The 27,607-nt window shown below is 37.8% G+C and overlaps 1 protein-coding gene across 1 annotated transcript in view; it reads right to left on the bottom strand.

The window, feature by feature from the left end:
- Positions 1-27,607, bottom strand: part of ANK2 (ankyrin 2) — a 275,508-nt gene that overhangs the window by 189,752 nt on the left and 58,149 nt on the right. The window contains 2 exon segments of the mRNA XM_078148698.1: positions 21,845-21,943; positions 27,132-27,230. Of these exon segments, the coding sequence (XP_078004824.1) occupies positions 21,845-21,943; positions 27,132-27,230 (198 nt within the window).

Genomic DNA, 27,607 nt, shown 5'->3' with positions numbered 1-27,607 from the left:
TCATACACCTTTTAATATAGCTCTTTTCTTTTGAATGTCTCTGTCCTTTTACACTGTGAGTCCCATCTTAGCACACTGCATGTGTTCATTATATATTTCTTGAATATATATGAATACATAACTTCACAGAACAAAATTTGGATTCAGTGAAAGGGCCACACTTAAGTACCTAGAGGGCCATGTGTGGCCTCTAGGCTGCAGGTTCTCCACCCCTGCCCCGAATCAAAGCCTCATAAACAATGAATAAGGTGGCACTTTTTACCTGGAAATTAACTTTCTAATTTGTTTTGATCTGCTTTGAAAGATACTATTTAAATATAAGCAATTTTACAAAAGAAAATTAAGGGCAATTTCTATGGGGAAAAGTATAAAGGAATACAAAATGATAATAATTCTCTTTGACAGGTTATAAACAACATTGTGAAAACCAAGTTGGTTCATTTTTGATTGTTGGATTCTAAATCCAATGTCCTCAATTTTCAATCAGTTCCCAGAGGTACATTAACAAAGCACCCTATTCCAGAATGACTCCTTGTTAAAGCTGCCACTAGGAGTATTCAAGTGATTTTGGGGGCGAGGTGGAAGAAACTAAAGGAGCAGACAGATTTCGTAGTATTTGGTGACCCTCTTAGGATCATAGGATCAGACGGCTTGAACTAAAAGGGAACTTACAGGCCGTCCAGTCCAATCCCTTGTTTTACAGATGAGGAAACTGAGACCCAAAGCAGTTAAGGTACATGCCCCAGGATACACAGGTAAAAAGTGGCAGAGGCAGGATTCTAATTCAGATCCTGATACCCAGGACAACGTCCCCATCCCTCCAATAAAACGTAATATGAAGAGCAGCAAAAAGGCTGCATCCTTAAAGCACTACATAGGACCTTCTTCTTGGGTTCAATGAGCTGAGGGGAAGAAAAGGAGGAGCATATTCCCTGGTCCCCTCCCCCTAGCCCCCAGTATTCCTCGGTCCTCCATCACTAGCTGGCTAAGTGGATGATTCATATCAGGTTAGCTATCAATCACAATGCAACATTTAATTGGTACCACAGTAGGATAATCTGATTGCAGTTGAGTCAGCCAGTACCTGTTATTGGTGCACTCCAAAACTATTTCTGGGGTACCATCAGTACAAAAACTTTACAGACATTCACAGCTTTTTTTACTTAGAGATAATACTAAGAGAGAAAGTTCCCTATCTCTAGCTCTAAGAGTTAAACCTGTGGCTTTAGACTAAGGATCTTAAACTTTTGTAAGACTGGTATCAAGAGAGTTGATTAGAAGTGTGAGGCATGTCTCCAGGGCAAGCTGTGATGAGACTCAGCGTGTCTGCTGTGAGCTGCTGCTTCTGTCTCTCTCAATTTCTCATCCTCTCTTTTCACACATACACATGCGCGCACACACACACACACACACACACACACAACTTGTATGTGCTAGAGCCTCTATTTCTTCCCTCTCTCAAAAAATAAAGCCTTAGGGCAGTGTTGGTTATAGGCGGGGATAGTAGATGGTAGAGGACTCTAAAGAAAAGGAAAGGACAGTCAGTTAGTGGGAGGATGGCAACAGGAAGAGAAGAGGAGGATTCTGGACATCTCATTATCATCTTGAACAAAGGAAATGACTTCAAAACACTGGAGGGCTCCAGAGACTTGTCTTCATCTAGTAGAGAATGCTGGCTGACTAACGTGCTGTGCAGCAGGGAACAGTGGGCTAAGAGAGGCCTTGAGAGGAACCTCTATCAGAGGAGTTTTCATAGTTAGGACAATAGCTCTGGAAAATAACTGTCAGGTCTATATTTATGAGTATGTGTTTTATTTTCTCTCTTGTTGTAATACTGCATCAATCTGCAACATTGGAAACTGCATAGATGCATGTTACAAGTTGGTCTTGGCATACTGCAGTGGCGGGGATTTTCTCAGGTTTTCTAGTTAGGGGCTGTAAGTCAAGAGAGTGAGAAAATTCACACCCTTCTCTCCAGTAACAATTTGTATTTGAGGTTTTTGATTCATGAGAGACTAGTGAATAGAGCCTAGAGTTAGGAAAGCCATAGTTCAAATCCAGCCTCAGACACTATCTGTATGATACGGGGCAAGTCATTTATCCACTATTTACCTCAGTTTCCTCAACTGCAAAATGTGCATAATAATAACACCTACCTTACAAGGTTATGAGGATCAAATGTGATGATATTTGTAAAAAGAACAGCACCTGGAACATAGTATATGCCATATAAATCCTTATTCCCTTCCCTTCTGACACAAAAGTTAACCTTGAATAGTACCAATAAATGTGTTTGCAAATGACTATACTTTGTTAGTTAAGCTTTTAGTTGTACTGCTTAATAACAGCTTTTACGTGGATTGTCACTTTCATCCTCCCTTTGCTGCCACTGATTTTCTTGCTCTTCAAAAATATTCTTAAACTTTTTTCAATCTGTCAGTGGTAAGGGCAGTAGAGGCATTGACTCATAAATCTGTTTGCCTTTAAGAGACACTCATCTGCTTTATTACTTGATGTTAACATTTTAGAATATTTTTCATTACACTTTGTCAACTATATTTCAATGAAATATAGCTCTTGTTTTGTAACAGACCAAAAAAATGAGGGACATTTTTAAATAAAATTATTATTAATAATGAATACTATTCAGAATAGTAGAATACTATTATATTAACAAATATTCTCTTGCTAACTTAGAACAAAAATATAAAGGTATGTGGTGCACCAGTACATGTATACCTTCTTCTAGACATCAAAACACTGCATAGAAGTGTAAAATTTCAGAGCCAGAAGGATTCTCCCTGGCCATCTTATCCATCCTATACCTGAAGGAAAAAAATGCCCAGTATACCATATCCCCACAAGAAGCCATCTTGCTAGTGATTGAAGACCTCCAATAGGTGGCATCCCTCTATTGCCGCTAATACATTTTATCTTTGGATAATTTTCCTAACATCAAGCTTAAATCTGTCTCTTGATAACCTTTGCTCCTAGTTCTGCATTCTGAGGTCAAACAAACCAGTTTCCACATGGTAACCCTCCAAATACTAGAATTCATTCAGGTAAAGACTGAGGACCTGTTTCCTCCAACCACCACTGAGCAGCCTAAGCATAGGTTTTCTGATACCAGAAGACAGATGGTGAGCTCACATAAAATAATAATAATCAACATCTATGTATCACTTTAAGCTTTGTAAAGGACTAAATACAGGTTATATTACTTGAATTTCACAATAATTGTGTGAGGTAGGTATAATAAATGTTTTTTATTTTCATTTTGCAGATAAGGAAATTGAGGCTTCAGAGAGATTCAGTGACTTTCCCATGCTTATATAGCTAATAAGTGAATCTGAACCTGGGTGTAGCATGCTATCCACTGGTAGACTATGATGCCTCATATAAAATCCAAATACCGAATACTCTACCAACATGCATGGTGTAGCACATTGCCTGGTTTCTTTCTATATATTGTTGAGAATTTTATGTAGGACCCTGGAGCATAGACCAAAATAGAATACTTTTCATTAAGGTATCAGTTTGACAGAGTCATTCTCATTTGTAAAACCTATTATATTCTTTTTCCAATTAAGCCATAACATTCCATTTTAAATGAGTTAATCTGTTTGGATTTTTTACATATATATAATATATATATATATATATATATATATATATATCTCAACCATGTTGATGTGATTAGAAACTCTCTTAGGTACAAATGTCACACCCACTGAAGCATCAATTGTCTTCATGATGCTTGTTTTACTCCAGAAATAACACAAAGTTTGCTGTTCTCTGAGGAGCTGACATTCTATAATAAATTCTCTCATTTCCTGATGTCTTAACAATCCAATGTAGGTGGCAACTTGGACTCAGGGAAGCTCTAGACACTTTGTATGGATACAGCATTACATGATTGAGTAAGAAGCTAAGCATGTTCTAGCCACATGTTTATGGTTCCAAGGACTATAGAGTTAAATCTCAGGATCAGATCTTTTGTCAAGGAGCTAACAGCCTCAGAGAGCATCAAAAGTGACTCTCCTTTTATCAGTCTCTCAGCTCTTTTGTATCTCTAGGTTCTACAAAAAGAGGCAAAGCCTACCTTAAAAGAGATCTGATTTAATGTATTAATATTGGATCCAAGGCCACTTGGTATTATCTAAGACAGATTCCATCTCAGGCGATAAGGGAATGTGCTAGACCCCCATTACACTAGTTACTAAAATCAAAAGATGGTTGTGACACTGCCCACCTAAACAGAATCTGAAGTGAAGTCATCACATATTGGGAAGTCATTAAAGTCATCACTAGGGCAGGTAGGTGTTACAGTGGATGGAATACTGGGCGTGGAATCAGGAGGACTCATCTTCATGAGTTCAAATCCAGCCTCAAATGCTTACTAGCTGGGCAAGTCACTTAGCCTTGTTTGCTTCATTTCTTCATCTGTAAAATGAGCTGGAGAAGGAAATGGCAAACTACTCCAGTATCTTTGTTGAGAAAACCTCAAATGGGGTCCAAAGAATCGGAGATGACTGTAATGATTCAACCACAACAATATCACACATTCTGTCTATGCCAGCACCTTCATCTAGCTTTATTATTATCCACAATACTCATTATTATCCATGATAACATTTTCCTGGTCTAAGTTCCCTTGAAAGGGAGGGAAGGCTGTCCCTTCCTCATTTTCTCCTTTTTTTTTTCTAGAAACCCCATCAAATCAGTCACCCAAATACTATTGATCCTTCACCTACAAAACAGAACACTCTAGAGCCACAGCCTCCATAACTGCTGCAATAGATTTCTAAATTGTCTTTGGTCTCCACTCGCCCCAGTGCATGCAGTTGCTGAATTAATCTGTCTAAATCACGGATTCATCACTGTAAGCACTGGCTCAAAAACCTGCTATGGTTCTCTACAGCCTCGTTGTTCAAATCTAAATTCCCCAGTCTAATGTCCACCATCAACCAGTTCACTCAGTTGATCCAGCTTCATCCCTTGCTATTCACTCTACTGCAGACGAGGCAGTGTCTTTACAATCCCAGGCACACAGCTTGTATTTGTTCTGTTTTTTTAATCTATAAATCCTTCCACATCTCTTCTTTGAAAATCCGTCTCTGATACTTTCGGCAAGATTCTGCTTAACAACTAAGTTTTCTCCAACTCTTCCACATATCTACTGAAAAATTAAATACTTCAGTGCTTTTGAGTGTTATATAACATGATAGCACAGATTTATTTGTATGTTGCCTTGGAATAATCTATTTAATATACAACTGTTTTGCCTCCATAATTGGCCTGTAAAAAAATCCTGAAGTGCAGGGATTTGGGGGGGAGGGGGTTGGGATATATATTCTCATCCAATTTCTGTGTTATTCTAATATTTATTTCCATCTTTTAACAAATCATTCTAATTAAGAGATACTATAGCTCTGAAGCTAAGCTACATTTGTACTTCAGATATCCTATATAGATTAAATCAAAAGGCTCATGAGTGATGGAACAAATTGGAGGGGCATAAGGGATAAGAATAAACTCAACCAAAAGTATGAATATCTCCTTTTGATTGGTGAAAAGTATCCATGAGAGTTGTTTCCAACCTGGAGAAATTGGCCTCACAAAAGAAAGATTGCTGAGAATAAGAGAGACATCAGAAAAAGGAACTAGAAAAAAACTTGTGGCTCAGGCCAGAAGCAAGCTGATGTCTCATCATGGAGCAGTTGGAGAAAATATCCTTGCTTTTGAAGGTCGACAGCCAAGAACTGAGGTTAAGCACTCTGGAGTGATTTTTTTTTTAAGCACAAGATTAAGCTTCAAAGGACCAGAGCTACAGAGTTCAGGCTGAGTTATAAAAGCTGGCATTAAAAAAGCAAGGAAACACACATATATTATCTTAATATTTCTCTTTAATTTACTGTTTCATTTTTTAAAAGTATGACTCTTTGCTATGGATTGTTATTTAATTGAAACAAAGGTCTGATTGCTTAGTAAAGAATTATAATTTTTTATTTAAATAATTGTGAGAGCTTAAAAAGGTAGGATTATCCAGGTTGTAAGCAAGATAGAAAGAATGAAGCCACCATCTTGAATTCAGAAAAGGTACACCTCCTGTTTGGATTACAAGTAAGCAGTACTCTTTTTCACACTTTGGTGGCAAGCACTAACATCTTAGAAGTCACAGGATCAGATTCAGATATAAATAAATAATCGATGAAATACAAAGTAAATGTCATGGAATACAATATCCTTACTCATAAGCATATACTATCCATATGGAAAATATTACACTTTTGGAGGGAGCTTACAGTAGATAATGCTCTCTAAGTGTCTATTTCTTCTTTACCAAGATAAAGAGCGGTCTAGTAAAGGATCTTCAGACTAGAAGTCCAGAGACCAGAGTTTTAGTTTTGCCTCTTCCACTAACTTGTTATGTAACATTGGGTAAATCATTTAACCTTGCTGGGACTTAAATTCCTCATTTTCTTAAAAATGAGGATAATTATATTGAATGGTTTTGAGTTTCAAATGACATAATGGTTATGAAAAAATTTAAAGGCATACCATATAGTAAAAGTAAACGTAAGTTATAAATATAGTATAGGTGGTGGGTTGTGCTGAGTTATTCTTATTTTCTCATTTGGACTTAGGAAGATTAAGTGAGATCTGATAATGTTTAAAGGTATAATCTGTAGCCAGAATATAGTTTTCTTCTGTATGAAGCAAATAGTCCTACATATGTTAAAAGCCTAACAATATTTTGAGGGAAACCTAGGAGTGTTTCTCCATACAACTGGACTTTTGACTTTGTCTTCATCAACACCATACTTCAACCAAATAGGCCAACCCAACATTTAGAATATATTCTTTAAAAGTTCCAGGGGCAAACATTAATTTGCCAATCTTTTTTTCAAATTGATATTTCATTAAGGCAAATCTATATACAGGCAGGCCTATTCAAACTGTATTGCACAAATAATGTCTGTTTTAAATGGCATATCATTTATTTGGTTTCAGTTGTTATTATTCTTAATCTCCAAGCACAGCTTACTCATGTTATCTTAGAAGAATGCTTCTAATATCCAGCTTGATTGACTTTTTCCTAGGGAATTGCTGTTTAGATCATGAATTTCCTGACTAAAAAGGTGCTTTTGAAAATTCAAGCATTCATATTTAGGTCATTTACGCAGTTGTATCAATTGCAACATGTAATTGTTCAAGGGCAATAAAATAAAGTATGGATTGATTAGTATTTTTTTAATTATCACTGGATTTATTGTTGATCTGTACTTTTCCATTGCATTAACAAATCAATGACTTTGTGGTGCTGTCAAGGGGCAGGTAGGTGATGCAGGAGAGTACTCAGTTTGGACTCAGGAAGACTCACGTTCCCGAGTTCAAATCTGACCTCAGACACTAGCCATCTGACCTTGGGCAAGTCACTTAATCCTGCTTGCCTCAGCTTCCTCCTCTATAAAATGAGTTGGAGAGGGAAATGGCAAACCACTTCAGTATCTCTGCCAAGAAAACCCTAAATGGAGTCATAGAGTCAGATACGACTGAAAAAGACCGAACAACAAAATGTTATCAATTCTAAGCATGTCCAATAATAGGTATGCAGGATGCATTCTCCTGTGCTTTTATTGAAGGGTAAGCAGGATGGTAAGCCCTTTCCTTAAACAATTCACTGGCAGTACTCATAAAAAACCCCCACAGGTTTTCTTTTGATTCCATTGCCAAACATCAGTTGAAAACCTGAGTGGTAAAAAATAACTAGAGAGATTTACTTGCTGCCCACTGCCTTGGTTGTATCAGAAGTTTGATAACTGCCAAGTTGCTTTGAAATAAACTGGGAGCAGCTCGGTTAAATCACTATTTCAGTCATGGTTTTGAATGGTGGAAACTGTACAATATGGACTCAAGGCATATATAATTACAGAGTGGTATATCACTAATGGCTTTGAGATTCATATGAACCCTCAACTACAGATTATCACTGAATGTTCTCTCAGTCAGAAAAGTGTTATCTATTGTGGAAGATGGCTACAATAACATTTATAATGGGATCCAGGCACCTACCAAATGGGACCTTTTAATGTGCAGATGTCATTTTGCATCTTTTAAGGACAAAGAGATAGGCTAGTGTTGTAGAATCCACTACTGCTGAGTAGATCACTAAGTCACTGTGAGACTTTATGTATATACCTACTTCCACTACAATTTATATTCTAAGAATTAATGAGATCATGTATGTAAAATCCTCTTTGCTTTTTAGTTTGAGAGCTATAAACCTAAAGTTCTATTAAGTAATATTTTATAGGAAAGAACTTTGAAAAACAAAGTGCTAAGGGGCTGGAGATCATAGATATAAAATGAAAATACTTGGTATTATATCTTTATGGAAATTACACTCATGGTAACTAAAACACTATTTATGAAAAAGAAATTTCCTGATGCATTCCCTCCCCAACTGTTGATTCTCCTTTCCTCCTCAAATTATCATGCATTTACTTATCTGTGTAAATGATATGTCTTCTCAGTAGGATATAAGTTACTTGAGGTTAGAGGCTTTTTTAAAATTTGGTTTTTTTGTCCTTCCCTCTCACTTCATAACTGAGTCCTTTTCCGATAAAAACAGACCATAGAATCTCAGAGTTGAAGGGACTTCAAAGAAAATCTGTTACAACCTAAACAAGAATCCTTCCTTTTTAAAAATTGATTATTTTTTACCCATAATATTTTATGGGTATTTACTCATAATATTTTACACATTATATCTATGATTTTGTTTTTATATCATATATCTTCCATTGTATCCTTCCCAACAACTCCCAGATAATCGTTTCTTATTACAAGCAATTGTAAAAAGAAAAAGAAGGGGAAAAGACCAGTAAAAACCAATATAGAAAAAAATCTAACATTATATGCTATGTTCCACACCCTGGATCCTAATCTCAGCAAAGGAATGGGGAAGTGGGGAGTTATTTCCTTATGTCTCTTCTTTGGGAACAAATTTATTTTGTATAGTTTAGTAACATTTATTTTAGATTATTTTGTGGCTATTCTTCCTCTTCATATTGATGTAGACATTGTCCATAGTGTTTTCTGGGTTCTGCTTGTTCACTTTGCATCAGTTTGTGAAAGCACAAGAATCCCTTCTACAGCACATCTGCTAAGTGTTTATTCAGCCTTCATTTGTGATAGGAAGCCCACTACTTCTAGATGCAGCCCATCCCATTTGTGGATGTCTCTAATTATTAGGCATTTTTTCCTTAACATCCAAACTGCATGCTTGGAAACCATTATCATTTGCCTTCTAAATTTTCTCTTTTCCAAGATTAAGCATTGAAGAAACTGGGAATCAAGATTCATATGGTGTGAGGGAATGGTTTCCCATCTGCTCAACCTTCTGGTTCCCCTCCTCTGAATGTACCTTCTACTTGTCAATGTCCTCCTTTGATGATCTCCTTGGTAATGACTTTGCAATGCCTTATGTGCATGATGATGTCACTCACACCACCTCTCAAGTCATGATTGGTAATATGTCACAACGTTCTTAAACTATCACGCATTGTCCTACTGCTCTTTGGGTAATCTATCCTTTGGATGCATCTGAGATTGTGAGGTTCCATGATTTATTATAGCCATAAAGCATCAGTGAAATAACACTGATTTTGAAATGCTGGGCATTTTTAATCAGTGATATCAGAAAAAAAAGGTACAAGTGTCCCCAAGTCTTTGAAGTTGACCTAATTGTGAAATGTCAGTATGAAAACAAGCTGTATACCAATCCATTGGCTATGGAATATTAATAGCTAGAATTTATTTATTAATTTCACATGAGTTTTCCAGCAAAGCATATTGAATAAGGATCACACATAAAATGCTAAACCATGACATTTACCCAGTACAGTTCAAATTTAGCTCATTTCTCTATATATTATCATCATGCCAGCTTCTCATGCCATAAAAAGATTTTCCCTTGAAGAAAATATTCAGGGTGATAAGGGAATAATTACACACTACAGGTATCATTGGATTCAGCAAGTGACAGTATACCTGAAAAGTTACATAGTAAAAAATATTTAGCAGTATTTTAAAGTGCCCAAACAATATGTTATATAAAAATCCTTTTTCATTATTTTTCTACCATGAATACATATTATGTGAATGTTTTAAGAAGCTACCCACTTTAAAAAAAAAAACCATGGGGAAGGAATGTCCTCCTAAGATCATTGGAATTCTAGGTCACCAATAGGAATGAGCCCATTCCTCCCAGCTTTATCAATATCCTTTCATAATAATATGATAGACACAATAAAACAAAATACTTTAGCTGGCTATTGAAAACCATTTTCAGGAAGCCTATGACAGCACATGGATTTTTTTTGACACAGGAACAAGGATAATTCTAGATTACTTCTCATCTACTCACCAAATGACTTTACTCTGCTACCACTGTAATCTAGAGTCCTGTTGCTCTCGGTTTTGTTTTGAGGAGAGTGATTTTGTGTGTGTGTGTGTGTGTGTGTGTGTGTGTGTGTGTGTGTGTGTGTGTGTACGCACGCACGCATGCGCACAGCATGTTTTAAGTCTTGCCATAACATATTCTCTACAGTTCTCTGAGAACTGTATTTCATTTGTATTTCATTTCTTTGGGGAGGATATGGAGAGGGACGAGAAGAGAAGTCTGCATCCTTAACACCTTTGATCAGGAAAAGCCTGAACTATGGGATTTCTTATTTCTATGCCTTCATTCAAATTTGTCAGTCTATCAGCTAAATTTTCCTAGGTGTCTATATATACCAGTCACTATACTGGGAGCTGTGGAGATACATAAATACCCAAATAGTGTTTGTCCTCAAAGAGCTTACTGTCTCTATTAGAAGAGACAGACATATACATATGTACAGGTGTATAGAAAATAGATAGCAAAGTAATTTAAGGAGGGGAAAGACATTAGGAAGAGTGAAAGATTTCATGCAGACACTTGCATTTATATTGAAACTGGAAGGAAAATTGGGATTCTAAGAGGCCTAGGAGAGGAGGGAGCACGTTCTAAGTAAGGTATTTGGATGCAGGTAAGATTGCTTTGATTTATGATTTATAGCCAAATAATAATAATAGCTTTATCTAGTGCTTACTATGTGCAAGGCACACATATATGCCAAGTGCTGCACAAATATTATCTCATTTGACCCTCACAACAACCCTGTGAGATAAGTGTTATTATTATCTGCATTTTGTAATTGAAAAAACTGAGGCAAACAGAAGTTAAGTGATTTGTCCAAGGACTCATATCTAGTAAGTCTCTGAGATTAGATATGAAGTCAAGTCCTTCTTGATTCCAGACCCAATGCTCTATCCATTGTGTTACTTAGCTGCTTCATGCAGCATCAATGGAATAATGCTGATTTTGAAAAGCTTGATTTTCCAAACAATGACCAAATAAAAGAGGAAAAGATGGGCTATCCTCAAAATCTCTGAAAATGACTCAGTCGTCAAATGTCATCATGAATACAAGCTGTTAATCTGCCCACTGGCTCTAGAATATTTATATTTAGGACTTATTTATTGTGTTCACAAGACTTTCTCTCATATGCAAAGGCACAATGATAGAAGTTAAGGTGTCCTGTATGAGGAACAGAGAGAAGGTTGATTTGGCTAAACTGTAGAGCTCATGAAAGGGAATAATATGTAATATGGGCAGAAGTTAGGATCAGGTTGTGAAGAACTTTGAATACCAAACAATGGAGCAAATTTGATCCCAGAGGCTATAGGGAAGGAATGGAAAATAATGGATAAGAGAGTGTCAGGTTCAGATCTGTACTTTAGGAAAATTACCGTAACAGCTCTACAGAGGACGGATTGGAGAAGGGAGAGACATAAGGGAAACCAATCAGGAAGCTATTGCAATAATCCAAATGACAGGTGATGAGTTCCTAAGGTAGAATGGGAGCTATATAAACATAGAGAAGGGGAAAGATACAAGACACGTTATGAACAAAGAAATGAACAGAGTTGACAAATATCTGGATTTTTTCCTATGTCGGCTTATACCATTTATCTTGTTATGCATGTGCTCTAGCTTCCCAACATCCCTGGAAACTTCTTAGGGCAAGAGATGACTATCTCATGCCCTTTTTTGATCCTCAATCTGTATTATATTGTCTTGCTCATAGTAGGCATCCAATTCATATTTGTTGGTGATGAATATAAACAGAAGCACATGTAATAAAGGGAATAAATAACTAAATAATTTGCATATGATTATCAGAAGTGATGGATAGAAAGACCAAGTTTGAATCCTAACCCTGATATTTACTATCTGAATGACCCTAGAAAAACCACTTAACTTCCTCATTTTTTAGGACATATTACTAAGTCAGGGAAGGAGTTCCTATTCTAGAAGTTCACCATGCTGATGAAATCACTCATTTTTCCTGTTTTTGATGGCTCCATCCTTCTTCTAGTCATGCAAATTCACCGTCTTAGAAATTCACAACTCTTCCTTCTTCATCACTCCATCAGTCCATTGCTCTCTTCTTGATCCATCTCTACAACACCTTTCATATTTGTCCTATTATGTCCACTTATGCAGCCACAACTGGAGTCCAAATTCTTATCATTTCATGCTTGAAATCTTACAATACCTACCTAATATCCTTTCTTCCTCCTTTTTCCCTTTTCAATCTGTAATCCACAGAGAGTTAGCTAATTAGTAATTCTAAAATGCAGGGCATTTTATGGGTTCTTTTTGTAATCATGGATCCACTGGGCAGTTTAGTAAAGCCTATGGAGTCTGACTCGGAATGATATTTTTTGTTTGGTTGGTTTTTTTGTGAGGCAATTGGGGTTAAATGACTTACCCAGGGTCACACAGCTACTTAAGTGTCAAGTGTCTCATCTGAGACTGTATTTGAACTCATGTCATCTTGACTCTAGGGCCCGTGCTCTATCCGCTGCACCACCTAGCTGCCCCAAGAATGTTAAGTGCATAAAATAAAATACGTAAGATCAAAAGGGAAACAAATTATATTGAAATAGTTACCCAAATATATCAAGGGGGAAAAAAAACTCCATGGGCCCTAGGTTAAGAACCCTACCTTGGAGAACTCCTGATCCTGGCTTTTAGAGTTTTCCATTATCTGGCTCCCAACTACCTTTTCATATTAATTTCATATGATCCTCCTGTTATTCACTCTATTTCTGCCAATGTAGCCTACTACATAGTTTTTTTTTAACTCCATTCCTCTGCTTCTACAATTTTATCAAGTCTGATCCTCAACTCTAACCCAACGACATCTTCTCCTCCATCCCTTAGCATCATTATCTACCTTCAGCATAGCTCATGTGCCACAGGTCTTTCTGAGATACCTTGTTAATGTTCTCCCCACCCCCTTATGTTGTTTAATATTGACCTGTCTCTTCTTCGTATATACACTATATCTCCCCAGTAGAACGTAAGCTCCTTGAGCACATGACGGTTTCATTTTTGTCTCTTTATTTTATATACTCATATCAAATACAGGGCTAACTTGACTGTCTTTGGATTCTAAGGGTTCTGACTACAAGATTTGTTGCCCTTCATACTCAAAGAGGGCCAAAATGACATCACTATGTTAGGGTCACTGTCCAGTGCATCTGACTGTGGCAGATCAGAACAATATGAGCTCAGAAAGATCTATCACAGTTCGGGTACAAATAGTCCATTTGACCATTTGGAATGGAGATGGCTCTGAATTTGTGTATCGCATGTTTCTTTTAAGCTACGCAGTTTGGTTTTGCTCGCAGAGCACACCTCTTTCTTTGGCGCCAGTACGCCATGATGGACAGTCCTGTGCCAGTGTCTCCCATGTCTACTAAGCGATATCAAAGTTTTTCAGAGAACCCTTGAGAGTGTCCTTGTATTGTTTCTTCTGACCTCCGTGTCAGTGCCTGCCTTTTGTGAATTCACCATAAAACCCATCTACAAGAGAGCATCTCTTAGAGTTCTAGATTCACTTCAGCTCTGAAAGGATGAGATTTTAAAGATGATTTTTCTGCTGGTTCTGTGTCTATCAAGGTCTGAAGTAGCTGCCATTCAAAGTGAAATGTAAACCTGTATTTAATGTGTATTACCATTTAGTTTTTCCTACGTAAATGAAGTACATTACTCACACGCTTGTACAAAGTCGTGAAGAATGTGATTGAGACCCTCAGGGAACTTTCCATGTAAAGGTTTTTGAAGGCAGCTTTATCAAGAAGCTCTAGTTCATCAATTTCCCCATAATAAGCTTTCACTATTGTTCAATAAGGTCACTTTTACTTGAGATACTCAATGATCTCTTTGAGAAAACAATTTTTTTTTTAAATATAGTTTCTATATTGATGGCAACACTGACTGAGACACATTTTGGGAAACATCCGCTATGAAAAGCAAATAAGAACCACACAGAACCTGGATCTTTCAATTAGCTGAAGCCCAGGACAACAAAAACTTTGCTAAATCCCCGTCGGGGGTTTGGCGATACTGGCAGCTGTGAGGAGCTTTGCTGCTTATGGTTTACTTTGGGCAGAGGGACCTTTGAGGATTGTACTCACCTCCTCCAGCTGTTGAGGGAAAGGAAAATGTGATGCCATAAGGGGAAGGCAGCTCACAAATGGCTCCTCGGGGGCAAGACTCTTTTCCCATTTCTTAGTAAGTCTCAGTGGAGAACAATCTGCTTACAGAAAACTCCAGCCTAGGTATCACAGTATCATAATAACTTGCACACTCAGCATGTTTTATTTTCAAAGTGCTTGCTCATTTGTGTTTGGATTTTTTATTTCATTTTCATAACAAATGAAAAGAATGATGGGAAATTATAAAGCACCCCACTCCCATAAAATGATGATCAGAGGCCCTAGTACATAAGCCAGTCAAAGGGAGGAGTCAGGACTAGAATCCTGCCTCCTGCATCTCTTGGATGCAGCTTTGCTATTTTCGGCCAATCTTTAATCAAATGGATAAGGAAGGAATTTTATATTAGCACACAGAATTACAGGACAGATCACTATGCTCAAAAGTAAACCTGAAAATGTTTTTGTTTAGTGTTCTAATGCCGGAGGCATATTGAACTTAGTACTTCTCAGGGCTAGCCCATTTTTCATCTAACTCTAGTCTAGGAAACTATATTTATGGAAACATCTATGTTTTCTGACTACTTTAGTCAATGAATAATCTTAAACCACCACAAAAACGTGCTAAGTTAAAAAAAAAAGGAAAAATGTTAATATCCACAATGATTCCTCATTAATATCTGTAACTATTTGTAATATATTTAAAGTATATGTATTATTTTGTAATATAATTATCCTCCCTAACTTATAATTCCCTGTCTTCAGACCCAGATGCAGATTGTCCAGGACCACAAGCCCAAGTGCCCCAGGAATAATAGTGTCCCCCAGGATAGCAGGCTCCAGCTTGCCTCTGAAGGGCAAGGAAATAAAATTTATGAAGTTGTGCCCTGGGCAATGCCTCTGCAGACCATGCAGTCCCCTCCTTCTTGACAGCCAACACTAGTGGAGACCTAACGTGTCTTACAACCCAAGTCTTCGGTAGCATCAGACGCTCCAGTATCAGAAACGTTAATGGTGTTCCTAATAGAAATGACACTAAAGAAGATGCATTAGCATCTTGCTTGCCACTGTACCTTAAGGACAACTGGGTCTCACCAGGTGATTTAAGCCAAAACCTCCTCCAGAATTCAATCTCCTTGAAAGCAGGGGTCATCTTACTTTCGGATCTACCCCCTATGCTTAGCATAGAGCTTTGCACATAGTAAATGATCAATAAATGTTTGTTCATTCTATCATTTAGTCACTATTCTTAACACATATAAGACTTACAAATAATTCTTGAAGTAGTCTTATAACGGATTCCTAGACTTTTCAATAGTTATTTTTGTTCTCACTTTCTCCTGATGATTTTTCTATTCCATTCCTGTGAGAAAGGTTCCAAAGGTATTGCTTTTCATACTCATTTCTTTAATTTTCTTTTCCTTGCAAGGGTAAGGGCAGGTAAATAAGTTGCTCTATTACATTTTGAACTTCTGATATGGTATATTCTTAGATTAATTTAATTACTTTCTTCCTTTCTGTTTCCTCGATCCTATTTTCCTTTTTTTTTTGTTATCTATTCTTCTTCAGTATCTCAAAGTGAAAGGGACTTCAGAAGTCATCTAGCCCTATCCATATCTAAATCAAAGATACCTCTGTTACAGAGGAAGAATGGTATGCTACAGGGGTGGGGAACCTGTGGCCTCCTAGGTCCTGAAGTGCAGCCCTTTAACTGAATCCACATTTCACAGTCAAAGGGTCGCACTAGAGGGCCACATGTGTCTCGAGGATGAGGTTCCCCATCCCTGCAGAAAGTGCTGGATTTGGAGTCAGAGAACACGAGTTTGAATCTTGTCTCTGATAATTAGTACGTCCATGACCTTAGGTACATTATAACTTCTCTGGGTCTTAGTTTTTATTCTATAAAGTGAAGGTGTTTGACTAGATGACATCTATGACCCTTTGATGTCTAGAGCATCTCTGACAAGTTGTCATCCAACCTTTGTTTGAGGACCTCCAGTGAGAAGCACCCATTCTACTTCTGAATTGAAAGGAAATTTTATTTTCCTTTTTAAAAACCTCTTTCCAACTTTTATCTGTTGTTCTTGGTTCTGCTTTCTTGGGACAAGTTGGACAAGTCTAAAATATCTTCCATATGATATACCTTCAGATACTTGAAAATAGCTATCCTACTCCCTCACAAGCCTTTTCAAAACAAGTGGTTCTTGCAGTTCTGAATATTTTATCTCAAAGGAGATCTCCTCACTGCAGCAGAAATCTCATTAGAAGTGTTGGTACAGGCTCAGAGATTTCCTTCACAGCATTAATGTAATTTCAGATATAGGATTACCTCACACATAGTACCTTCACACCTTCACAATGAAGTACTTTCCATCTGACAAGAAACCATTAATTAGATGGAAGGACAGATGTAGTTAAGGTGTGATTTCCACTGGTTTTGTCACAAACTATTTTTAATTGGGTTGTAAAGGGAACAGTTGCAAGGGAAGAGGCAGCACTGAAGCCCACACAGTTGGCCAGAGTGCCAGAGTGCCAGCACAGTGAACCGTTTCCATATGGCACACCACTGGCTCTGGCAACAAAAGCTTATAAATGAACATTCTGTCCTGTCACAAACATGTGCAAAACTAGAACTTTGGTCAGAGATTCCAATAAAAGGCTTCTTTATTCAGATTAATTTTGTTTTCTCCAACAATACAATGCCAAAAGTACACTTCCCTAAAAGACTGTTTTATGGAGAACTCACACAGGGCAAGTGCTCACGTGGTGGTCAGAAGAAGTGATGCAAAGACACTCTCAAGGTTTTTCTTAAAAACTTTGGAATTGATTGTGTGAATGGAAGATACTGGCACAGGCCCGCTTAGGATGGCTTGCCCTCATCAGAAAAGGGGCTATGCTCTCTGAGCAAAGCAGAATTGAAGGAGATCAAAAGAAATGCAAGATGCACATATTTAGAGAATCCACCCCCAAATGTTCACATGGACTATTTGTGCCCAGCCTGTGCTAGAGCATTCTGAGCTTGTACTGATCTGCTCAGCCACAGTTGGAACATGGTGATATCATTTTAGTCCTCCTTGAGAATAAAGGACAACCACAACCAATTTCATTCTCTCCAAAAATACATATTTGGTCCTTCCGGTGGAAAGGGCTGATTTCAGGAGGTAGGATTAAAGTCTTTAGTTTATTACTTTAGGTTCAACACTACAATTAAATGAGGTACTCACAAGCTGCTCAACAGTTAATAAAAGGAAGTGTCCTCAGTCGTAGCATGGAAAAGATATTCAATAAGAATACTCCAGCACTTTGTTTGGGTAGGCATCTCTTTACGGAAATATGTCTGGTCAGAAGGGCAGCATGTAGTGACTGGTATGATCTTGGAATAGCCTCCAAGTCTGAAGAATCTTGACTTCATATGGGTGGGCCAAAGGCTATTATAGCAGTGGACCTGGGTACAGGGAGACTTAGTCCTGTAAGCTAATCAAGTCTTAGAGACAGCTTAGGGGAAAACTAGCCTAATTCATGTTTCACCACGATGGAAGAAATCCTGGTTGAATGTTGCCTCTATCACAACCTTTATTATGACTAGTGGTCATGGCATTTAGAACAAAATATAGAAAGACCAGCTTTCGAGTCATTCTTTTGCATATGACATTCACTCATTATGTGTCTTTGAGTCAAGCAATAGAATCCATGTTCCTATATACAACTAACAGAAAAATTTAAATCAAAGCATCTGTTCCATAATTAGAATTGATGTCTATAAAATTGTTATATTTTTAGATGCATAATATTTTATAAGGTATTTACCCCTAGTACCAATGGAATTCCAACGTTAAAACTACCAGCAGCACCATGTATGAATTAAAAATATGATGAAAGCATATGTTAATTATCCACTTAAAATATAGCTAAGCTATTTGCTCAACTCTTTAAATAAAGAAACACAATTATAGTCTGCCTTTGTACTCGCTTCCAAGGGAGTGGTGGGTGGGGAATAGCTAAATACTACTTGTGTAGCTTTTTCTTCTGGAAATTGAATGTATGCTGGTATAGCCATTATCAGGAATAAAAATAAATACTTGTGCTAATCGGTCATCTTGCCTAATGCTTTCTGAATTCATGAAAGTAGAATACTTCTTCTAAAGGAACTCTTGGCTCAGGGAGGCCTTGTAGGAACAAGAAAATGAAAGTTCCTTTAACCTTTTAAAGAGTTTAATGCAAAAGTATTCCAATAAAGAGGATATTCTGGTGCCAAGCCATGGCAAGGTATAATTCTACATACCAATTTCGGGCCTTGTTCATGCAGGTTTGCAAGCTGGGTATTATCCTAGCCTTTCATTCATCCCACATATCCAATCAGTTGCCGAATCTTGTTAATTCTGATTCTACAACGTGTGTCTCCTCCCTCTCCATTCACGCAGACACCATTCTAGCTCAGGTTCTCATTACCTCTCACCTGGATAACCGCAATACACTTTTATTTGGACTCGTCTTCATCAAGCTTCTTCCCACTCCCCTATGCCTTCCGCACAACTAACAAAGTGATTTTCCTAAAGTATTTTGTTGTTGTTGTTTAGCCGTTCCAATCATGTCCAACTCTCCATCATGGCAGTTGGGGTTTTCTTGCAAAGATACTGGAGTGGTTTGCATACTCCATAAATATAAATGTTATTACTATCTTCATTTTACAGACTAGGAAACTGAGGCAGAGAAAAGTTAAACATCTTGCCCCAAGTCACAATGACATGAATATCAATTCTCAATTTCATACATATCTGTTATAGATATTGAATAGCATTTTTAATGTTGAATTTCCTTCTAATCTCTAACAAAATTCCTAAAAGCAAATTAAAACTTTAGATCTTTATATGTATAGCATTTAACTGCTTAAAATATTCAAATTAACCTGCAATTAAAACAAATTATTGAATTAATCCCATTGCAAATATTTTTTCATTCATTTTTTCCTTTCCCCTAAAACATTAGTAAGAGTTTTTTCTAGTCACAAGGGAAAAAAATGTCATGACTTTCTCCAGAACATAGAATTTGAGAGATTTTCTACTTCAGGTTCTACTTCAGGACCAAGATGCTATGTACTTTAAAGAATATCAATATGTTCTTTTGAGTCAGGGCTTATGTGAACAAGTTGTACAAAGTACTTATATCATGGACATGCAAGAAATAATAGAAAATATATTTGTAACCTAATTGGTAGTCTGGATTGTAAGGAAATAATTTTTCCCATCAATAACAATAACAATAATAATAGGTGATATTTATGGATTCCTTAAAGAGAGGAAATGCATTCCTGCAAATGGCAAGGAAGTGAGGGTGAAGGTGAAGACTTTTATCTCCATTCATATGTAAACACAAACCACAGAACTGTGGAGGAAGTGGATAAATTTCAGTACTGTGAGTTTGAGGAAAACATTTTCACCTGAGAAGTAGTATTCTTAGAACTGAAAGAAACAGACATATGGGGTGGTTTAAATAGACACCCTCAGGCTGGCAAGAACAAGATAAAACCTGATTGATTATTTCTTGAAGGAAGCCTTCACTATCTTAGAGACTTCCTTCTCAAACAGAATATTCTGATAAGATTAACTGCAGGGAAAATATTATCCCACTGGAACAAACCTGATCTTTTCCAATTTCTGACACTCCAAGGTTAATATATTCTCCTCCAAATCACCTGAAATCCTGTCCCTATTATCAACCTCCTAAATAAGGAAAGTGGCCAAGCAGCCTCACTTGATAGGCTGATGGAGCTTTCCTTTGGCTGTGTAATGTTACCCTAAGACTGTGTAAAATCTCTAATATATATATATATCTCCTCCGGTGTGGGGCCTCTGCTATCCACAACTGCCCATCAACTGATGCTAAGTAAACTTGTTATCATTTAGTCTTGCCTCCTGATTTATTGACCTCCTCTCAAATGGACCAAGATGGGAAGAATTACTCCCCAAGAGAATCTTAATTAAGGATTTTCCCCAACAGAATCCAACATATTTTGGGCAAATCCATTCTCATTCTCATTTTCTCATTCTCTCTCATTCTCTCTCTCTCTCTCTCTCTCTCTCTCTCTCTCTCTCTCTCTCTCTCTCCCTCTTCCCATTTGCCTCTCTGTCTCTGTCTCTGTCTCTGTCTCTGTCTCTGTCTCTCTCTCTCTCTCTCTCTCTCTCTCTCTCTCTCTCTCTCTCTCTCTCTCTCTCTCTCTCTCTCTCGGGCTGGGGACGGGAAGAGACAAGAATTGGCCTGAAAGTAATACTTGAAGCAAATTACCATTCCTGTATTTCTAAGTGCCTATTTATTCCCCTCCTCACCAAAAAAACTCTAAGCATATGAAAATTTATTAAGTATTAACACATAAGGGGAAAACAGTTGAGCCATGGAAGCAAGAGGCTAGAAGCTGCTGCCAAAATCCTAATGAAGGCATCAGCTTCTCACACTCTAAGGTTACCTGTAGCATAGAGGGGCCAGGCCTCAGACGGCCTTTCCAAGCCAGTTATTCTACTCTGGCTCTCAAGCAGAGTGTGCTGGAGGGAAGGGAAAGTAAGAGAGCCAGATTAGACCATTTTGTGACAGAACAGTGCTGAGGAATGGGATCAGGTGGGCTCCTTGTTCTACTTTTCAGCTTTTGTATTCCCTCAAGTTGTGGGTAACCCTGTTGCGGAGCAGCTGTAAGCTGCCCCAAATCTTGGAGGAGACCAAAATGCTAGGCAATGATGATTCATGTCATAATACCAGTGATAGCTGTGCCCAGAAAAAACACCATCTGAGTCCTTCACCATCTGAGAGAGCTTGCCTATGCCAGAGGAATATGCAGCCCTTACAGGGTCACAGGACTCTTAACACAAAAAGACAAATATTTGGAGAGTGACTGAACACTATTGTAGAGGAACAGAGCAATGCATGAATTAATATTGCTTATTTCACACAAAAATTTTTGAAATTATAGCTCATGTTTAAGATTCCTCCTGAGAGCTCAGAAGGATACTAAGAAGATTTTTATCAAGTTTCCACTAAAATTAACATTAAGCAGAGTTTTAGGAAAAGAAGAAATATCTTAGATATTAGTAGAAAAAAATGATCATTCTATGAAGCAATAGAATTTGACTAAAATAAGTAATCACAGCCCTCATAAGGCACATTTTTGTCCAACATCTGGTTGGATTCACTATATAAATTTCACCTAAACTCTTCCATGAAAAGCCATGAATATTAGAGAAGAAAATCGAATCCATACCTGAGACTGTGCATTAATATTGGCTCCTTCCTTGACCAGAACTTTGACAACTTCAGCTTGTCCAGCCAAAGATGCAATGTGTAGAGCTGTATTCCCCTTCTGTTTGGGAGAACAAAAACCAATAATAAATATATAAAAACAAAAAACAGAAAAAGTTAGAGCAAGCCCAATATTTCCTTTGTTGTAAAAATCTTAGCTTTCCTCAGAATGCTTATAAGTTTTCATTAGACTAAGTTGAAATACACTTACTAGACATTTCATGTAGGCATGATACTGCCCCCAAAATGTTGCAGACTTGTACAAAGACAAAGGTGTGCTGGAGCAAGCTTCAACCAGCTGAAGCTGGTTGTTACATTTTCATTGTAAGCATCTATACCTCAGAAATCAGCAATCACTATAAATCCCAGCTTGGTTTTCATTGTCTAGACTGGGATGGGGAACCCTCCTAGGTCCTGGGGTACAGCCTTTTGACCAAGTTTTACAGAACAAATACTTTTATTAATGGGATTTGTTTTATGAAGTTTAGATTCAGTCAAAGGACCACTCTTGAGGACCTACAGGGCCACACGTGACCTCGAGGCTGAAGATTCCCTACCCCGAGAATTTACAAAGTGCTAATAATAAATTAATAAAAGATTAAATTATACAAGTGTGTGTGCATAAATTCCCCATCACCATCAAGAGCTTGGTCATTAAATGCTTATAAGCACACCCTTATACTGCTCTATAAGCACTGCTTAAGGTCAGCAGTAATACAGAATGATAAATGTAGAAAAGGCAGATTTCAATATTGCATCCATGAAACTTGAAGCTAAGTGAAAATGGGATAGCATGGAAACAGAGATGAGAGAAAGCACTCAGAGCAGATCAACTAGTTTGGCTGAGACATCATGTGTGGAAGCGTCTATTCAAGAAGGAAACTATATTCAGCAAGGAACTTTTATGGATATCTCCTGAGACAGAAGGAGTATATAACAAAATTTGCAGTTCCAGAGTTACCCTGGGCATATGGGTTTTCCCCACTCATCTGCCTCCCTTTCAGGTTTCTATAAGTGTATGCCTACTCTCCCTGAAAGATACACTGTACACTGGTGGTAGAATATAACCTAGCCTCCTTGTATGGACTATACTTCACTATATTACTCTATTTTCTTTAATTCATCAGTACTTGTGGTGTTATTCTTTCTTTTGAATTGTTACAAAGGGTTATATTTAAGATCTAAAAGCCTAATTATTTTGAGTGGCTGGTTTTCTATAAATAGAAGTACATCAGTAGGGACCTGAAAGCTGAAGCAGTGAGCAGGCAGAGTGCATTCCCTCACAACAGAATTACACCTTAAGATTCTGAGAGATTTCAATTGCAATTATGTGGTTATGGTCCTTCTCTTGGAAGCTAGACCTGACTACATAAGGCTAGACTGGAATAAATGAGCTAACCCAGAGAGTGAGTAGATGTCCACATATTCTTTATGAGTTTGAGGAACTACTGTGTGTGCGGCCACCCCACATAGCCTGTTATGTTTACATCTTAAAAGAAGTAATATTACATTCATTCATTTATTCAACAATAATTTATTTAAGGCCTACTCTGTGTCAGGCATTGTTCCAGGCATGGGGATACAGAGTCAACTCTCTATCAGAGTTCAATCGTGCTCCTGCTGACCTGAAGCAATACTTTGCCCTCAAGATCTTGCGTTCTATTGGGATAAAGAGTATGCACTTCTAAGTACATACACACACAGAGTATACGAGTGAAAAAGAGGGCAGTAACAGCTCAAGGGATCAGGAAAGGCCCCTTAGGAATTTAGGCTGATCTGTGAAGGAAAGCAAGGATTCTAAGAAGTAGAGAGAAGGGAGTGAATTCCAAGAATGGAGGTGGGGTGGGGGACACCATCTACAAAGACATGGAGAGGGGATGTTGACGAACAAAAGGCAGGCCAGTTTGGCTGAATCAGAGAGTGAATGAAGGGGAATATATAAAGTAGAAAGGTAGCTTGGAGCCAGATCATGACTAATTTAAATGCCAAAAAGATCTCATATTCTATTCCAGAAGCCAGAGAGAGCCATTGGAATGTCTTGGTGAAGGGAGTGACATGATCCAATCTGTGCTTTACAGATGTCAATCTGGCAACTATATGGAAGATGGGCTAATTAAAACAGAGACTGAATTCAGGGAAACCAAGTAGGAGGCTATTATAATAGTCCAGGTTACACACAGATAGCACTAGATATATAGCTAGATCTGGGATTCAGCTATGCAGAGGTGACAACTGAACGCATGGAAGCTAAAGAGATAACCAACTGTACTATGAAAAGAGTGAAAGAAAGTGAAAAGTGAATCTAGTCAAAGACCAAATGTGGAGGCATAACTAAGGAGCAGGAAATGGATGACAGTACAGCAAACAACACTGAGAAGAACAGCCAGACTGTTAAGAGGAGAGTGGAGAGCAGCGTCACAAAAACACAGGGAAGAGAAAGTGTCCAGGATGAGAAAATGGCCAGCAGGATCAAATTCAGTGGATGCATGAGGAACAAGTCCTGTGAAATTAGAAGCAAGAGACTTGGTTTCTAGTTCTTGTGCTGGTCACGACAGAACCTCTATGAACTTCACTGTCCTCATCTCAAGAATGAAGCAGTTGTCCTAGATGGCCTCTAAGCTCTAAGAGAGAATCAAATACCATCACCTCCAATTCTTCACTTCTTACTCCTTTCTGAATCCCTTGCAATCAGTCCTTAGAACCCACAATTCAAATAAAATGCCTCTCCAAGTTTTGCGATGTCTAATTCCAATAGTCCTTCCTGAGTCTTCATTCTCTCGGTCTTCATTCTACTTGACCTCTTAGTTTTTGGAGACTATCTACCCCAACTTCTGGCCACTCAGCCTTCTTTTGTAGGCACATCCCTCTCCCTAAGCATGAGCATCCATCAAGATTCTGTCCTAAATTCTCTTCTCTTCTTTCTTTACATCCTACCTCACAATGATTTCATCAACATCCATTGGATCAATTATCATCTCTTTGCAAATGACTCAAAAATCTACATATTAAATCCCAATTTCTTCTCTGAGCTCTACTGTTATATTACTGACTACCTGCTAAAAATCTCTACCTGCATGTCCCATAAGCATCTCAAACTTAACATGCCCAAAACAAAGCTATTCTTTTCTCCAAACTCAATCTCCTTCTAATTTCCCTGTTTACATTGAGGGCATCACAATCCTTAGAGTTTCCCAGATTCACACCATCAAAGCTGTCTTCAACTCTACTCTTCCCACCAATTCCCGTGTCCAATCAAGTGTCAAGTTTTGTCAATTATATCTCCACAACATCTCTCACATTGATTTTCTCTCCACTTACATAGCCACCACCGTAGCTCAGTCCTTCATCGATTCACTTTAACTACTGCAATAGCTTCCAGATTAGTTTCCCTGTGCCCAGTATTTCTGTTCTTCAAACTATCCTCTACATACCTGCATAATCAATATCCCCAATGGACAGGTTTGACTATGGTCCTCCCCCTTCAATAGACTTTATTGAAAATGCTCATGTTTGGCATTCAAAATGTTATGCAATCTGTTTGCAATCTATAGCTCTATACCAGTGCTTCTCAAAGTGTGGTCAGGGGACACCGTAGCTATATCTGGGACCCATTCAGAGAGTCCATAAGGTCAAAAGTATTTTTGTCATAATGCTAAAATGTTTTAATTTTATAATATGGTAAACATCTACAGCTATAATCTACATAAATAAAAGTTGTTGAGAAGGGTCTTCAATAAATTTCAATAGTAACTAAGTCTCAAAACCAAAAAAAAAATTGAGAACTAAAATTCTAAATTAATTTCACATTACTTTCCTTCATGTACTCTACACTCCAGCTAAATTGGTCTCCTTGCTCCCCCTCAACACCTCCACATGATATTCCATCTCCTACCTTCTGCCTCTCAAGACAAATTTACATGGTCTGTATTCCACAATGTTTTCATTCTCTCTCTCTCTCTCTCTCTGTCTCTGTCTCTCTCTCTCTCTCTCTCTCTCCTCTCTCTCTCTTCTCTCTCTCTCTCTTTCTCTCTCATCACCTTTACCTCTTAGAATCCCTAGCTTCCTGCCAAAGCTCAGCTCACATTCCACTTCCTACATACATAAGAGTTTTCCTGATCTTGCTTGTTAGTGCTTTCTCTAATATCCAAAATTAATTAGAGTTGTTCTTTGTCAATGTAAACCAAGCCCTCTGAGGCCTTGGTTGTAGTTATCAAAGAGTCAAGGATGTAAGCAAACTGGGAGAAGAGTCAATGGCAGGGAACAGTGGAAAGGGGAGGTTTCCCACATTTAGAAGAGAGAATAGAAGAGACTGAAGGTTGAGAAACTGTGCTATTTGATAATTAATGGGAAATAGATTTTGGGGAAAATGCAATGAGTTCTATTTTGGAAATGTTGACTTTGAGATGTTCAATAGACAGTTGGTGAAATGGACAAGAAGAGGTAGTTGGAGAAAGAGATGAGGGCTGGATTTGTACATGTGGGAGCCATCCTCTTAGAGATGACAATTCAGTACATAAAGTTGATGAGATCACCGAAAAAAGTGCATCATTTATGCTTTATAAATGTGCTTGTTAAAGCTTTCATTACTTTGATGTATTTGAAAGTGTTTTGTAAACTCTAAAGCACTCTACAAATATAGGACATTGTTATTAATTTATTGTCATGCCTTATAGTGATAGGGAGTGAATTTCACTCCCAATCTCAGTCCATGTATTAGAGAGCTCTTTTTCCCTAGAGTAGAAGACATTTTTCTTTTCTTTTTTTTATGGAAATGCAAATGAATGAGAAAGCTTGGGAAATCAAGAAGAATTTTTGGCTTCCATTAACAATGAGTGTTCTACATCAAAAGAAAAATGAAGCACCCTAAAAGAGGGTTGTGTTAATAGCTTCTATGGTTTCTGACAGCATGTCAATGTGAATCAAAGTTCAGCTGTCAACCATCCCCTCCTCCATCTAATACACACATACATGTGTGCATACAGTAAAAAAGGAAAGTATTTATTTTAAAAGCTAAAAGTATAGATGGATGGTGCCGAAGACCTTTCCTTCTGCTCTATAACTGAAATGCATATAGAAGGAATCATTTAGCTTCTTTACAGTATAATGAAACAGCTTTCATTCCCAGTGTTGCACTGTTTGGATTCCACGTGTCCCAGCAACCCAATGAAGTGGCCTGCTATAAAATTCAGATTTGAGTTCTGCAGCCCCTTCCCTGAATAACACAAATTCCGTACGCATGAACACATTACCTTAGTGGCAGAATCTACGGCTGATCCTCTTCCCAACAACTCTTGGACCAGTCCCACATGGCCTTCCTTGGCTGCCAGGTGCAAGGCATTGAGTCCATTCTGGGAACAGAAATACAACAGGAGCCAAAAGTAAGATATCTGTCAAGACAATTTTGTGACCTAATTCAAATAGTTACACAAACAATAGCACAATAATCACTTCCTCTTGTTATTTTTTTATTTACTCAAATTTTGACTAAAACAAACAAAAAAAGACTCAGAGTGACAGCACTGAACACTAACCAGTTAAGACTGAGAAAGATGGCAGAAAAAAAAAGATGGCAGGAATTAGAAGTTGGCATTTTCCATACAAACCAACCCGTCTATTGTACTAGGCAATAATAGTTCATTACATTTTCATTAGAAGAAAGCAATTCTGTCTCATTGATTATCTTGGTAAGGATAAGGGAATTAAAGTTCTTGAATCCTATGGAACT

Source organism: Phascolarctos cinereus, unplaced genomic scaffold (genome assembly GCF_003287225.1).
Source record: "Phascolarctos cinereus isolate Bilbo 61053 unplaced genomic scaffold, phaCin_HiC Scaffold_9;HRSCAF=440, whole genome shotgun sequence".
Taxonomy (NCBI): domain Eukaryota; kingdom Metazoa; phylum Chordata; class Mammalia; order Diprotodontia; family Phascolarctidae; genus Phascolarctos; species Phascolarctos cinereus.
The sequence above is the reverse complement of the archived record's forward strand: the minus strand, read 5'-3'. Positions and strand labels throughout refer to the sequence as shown.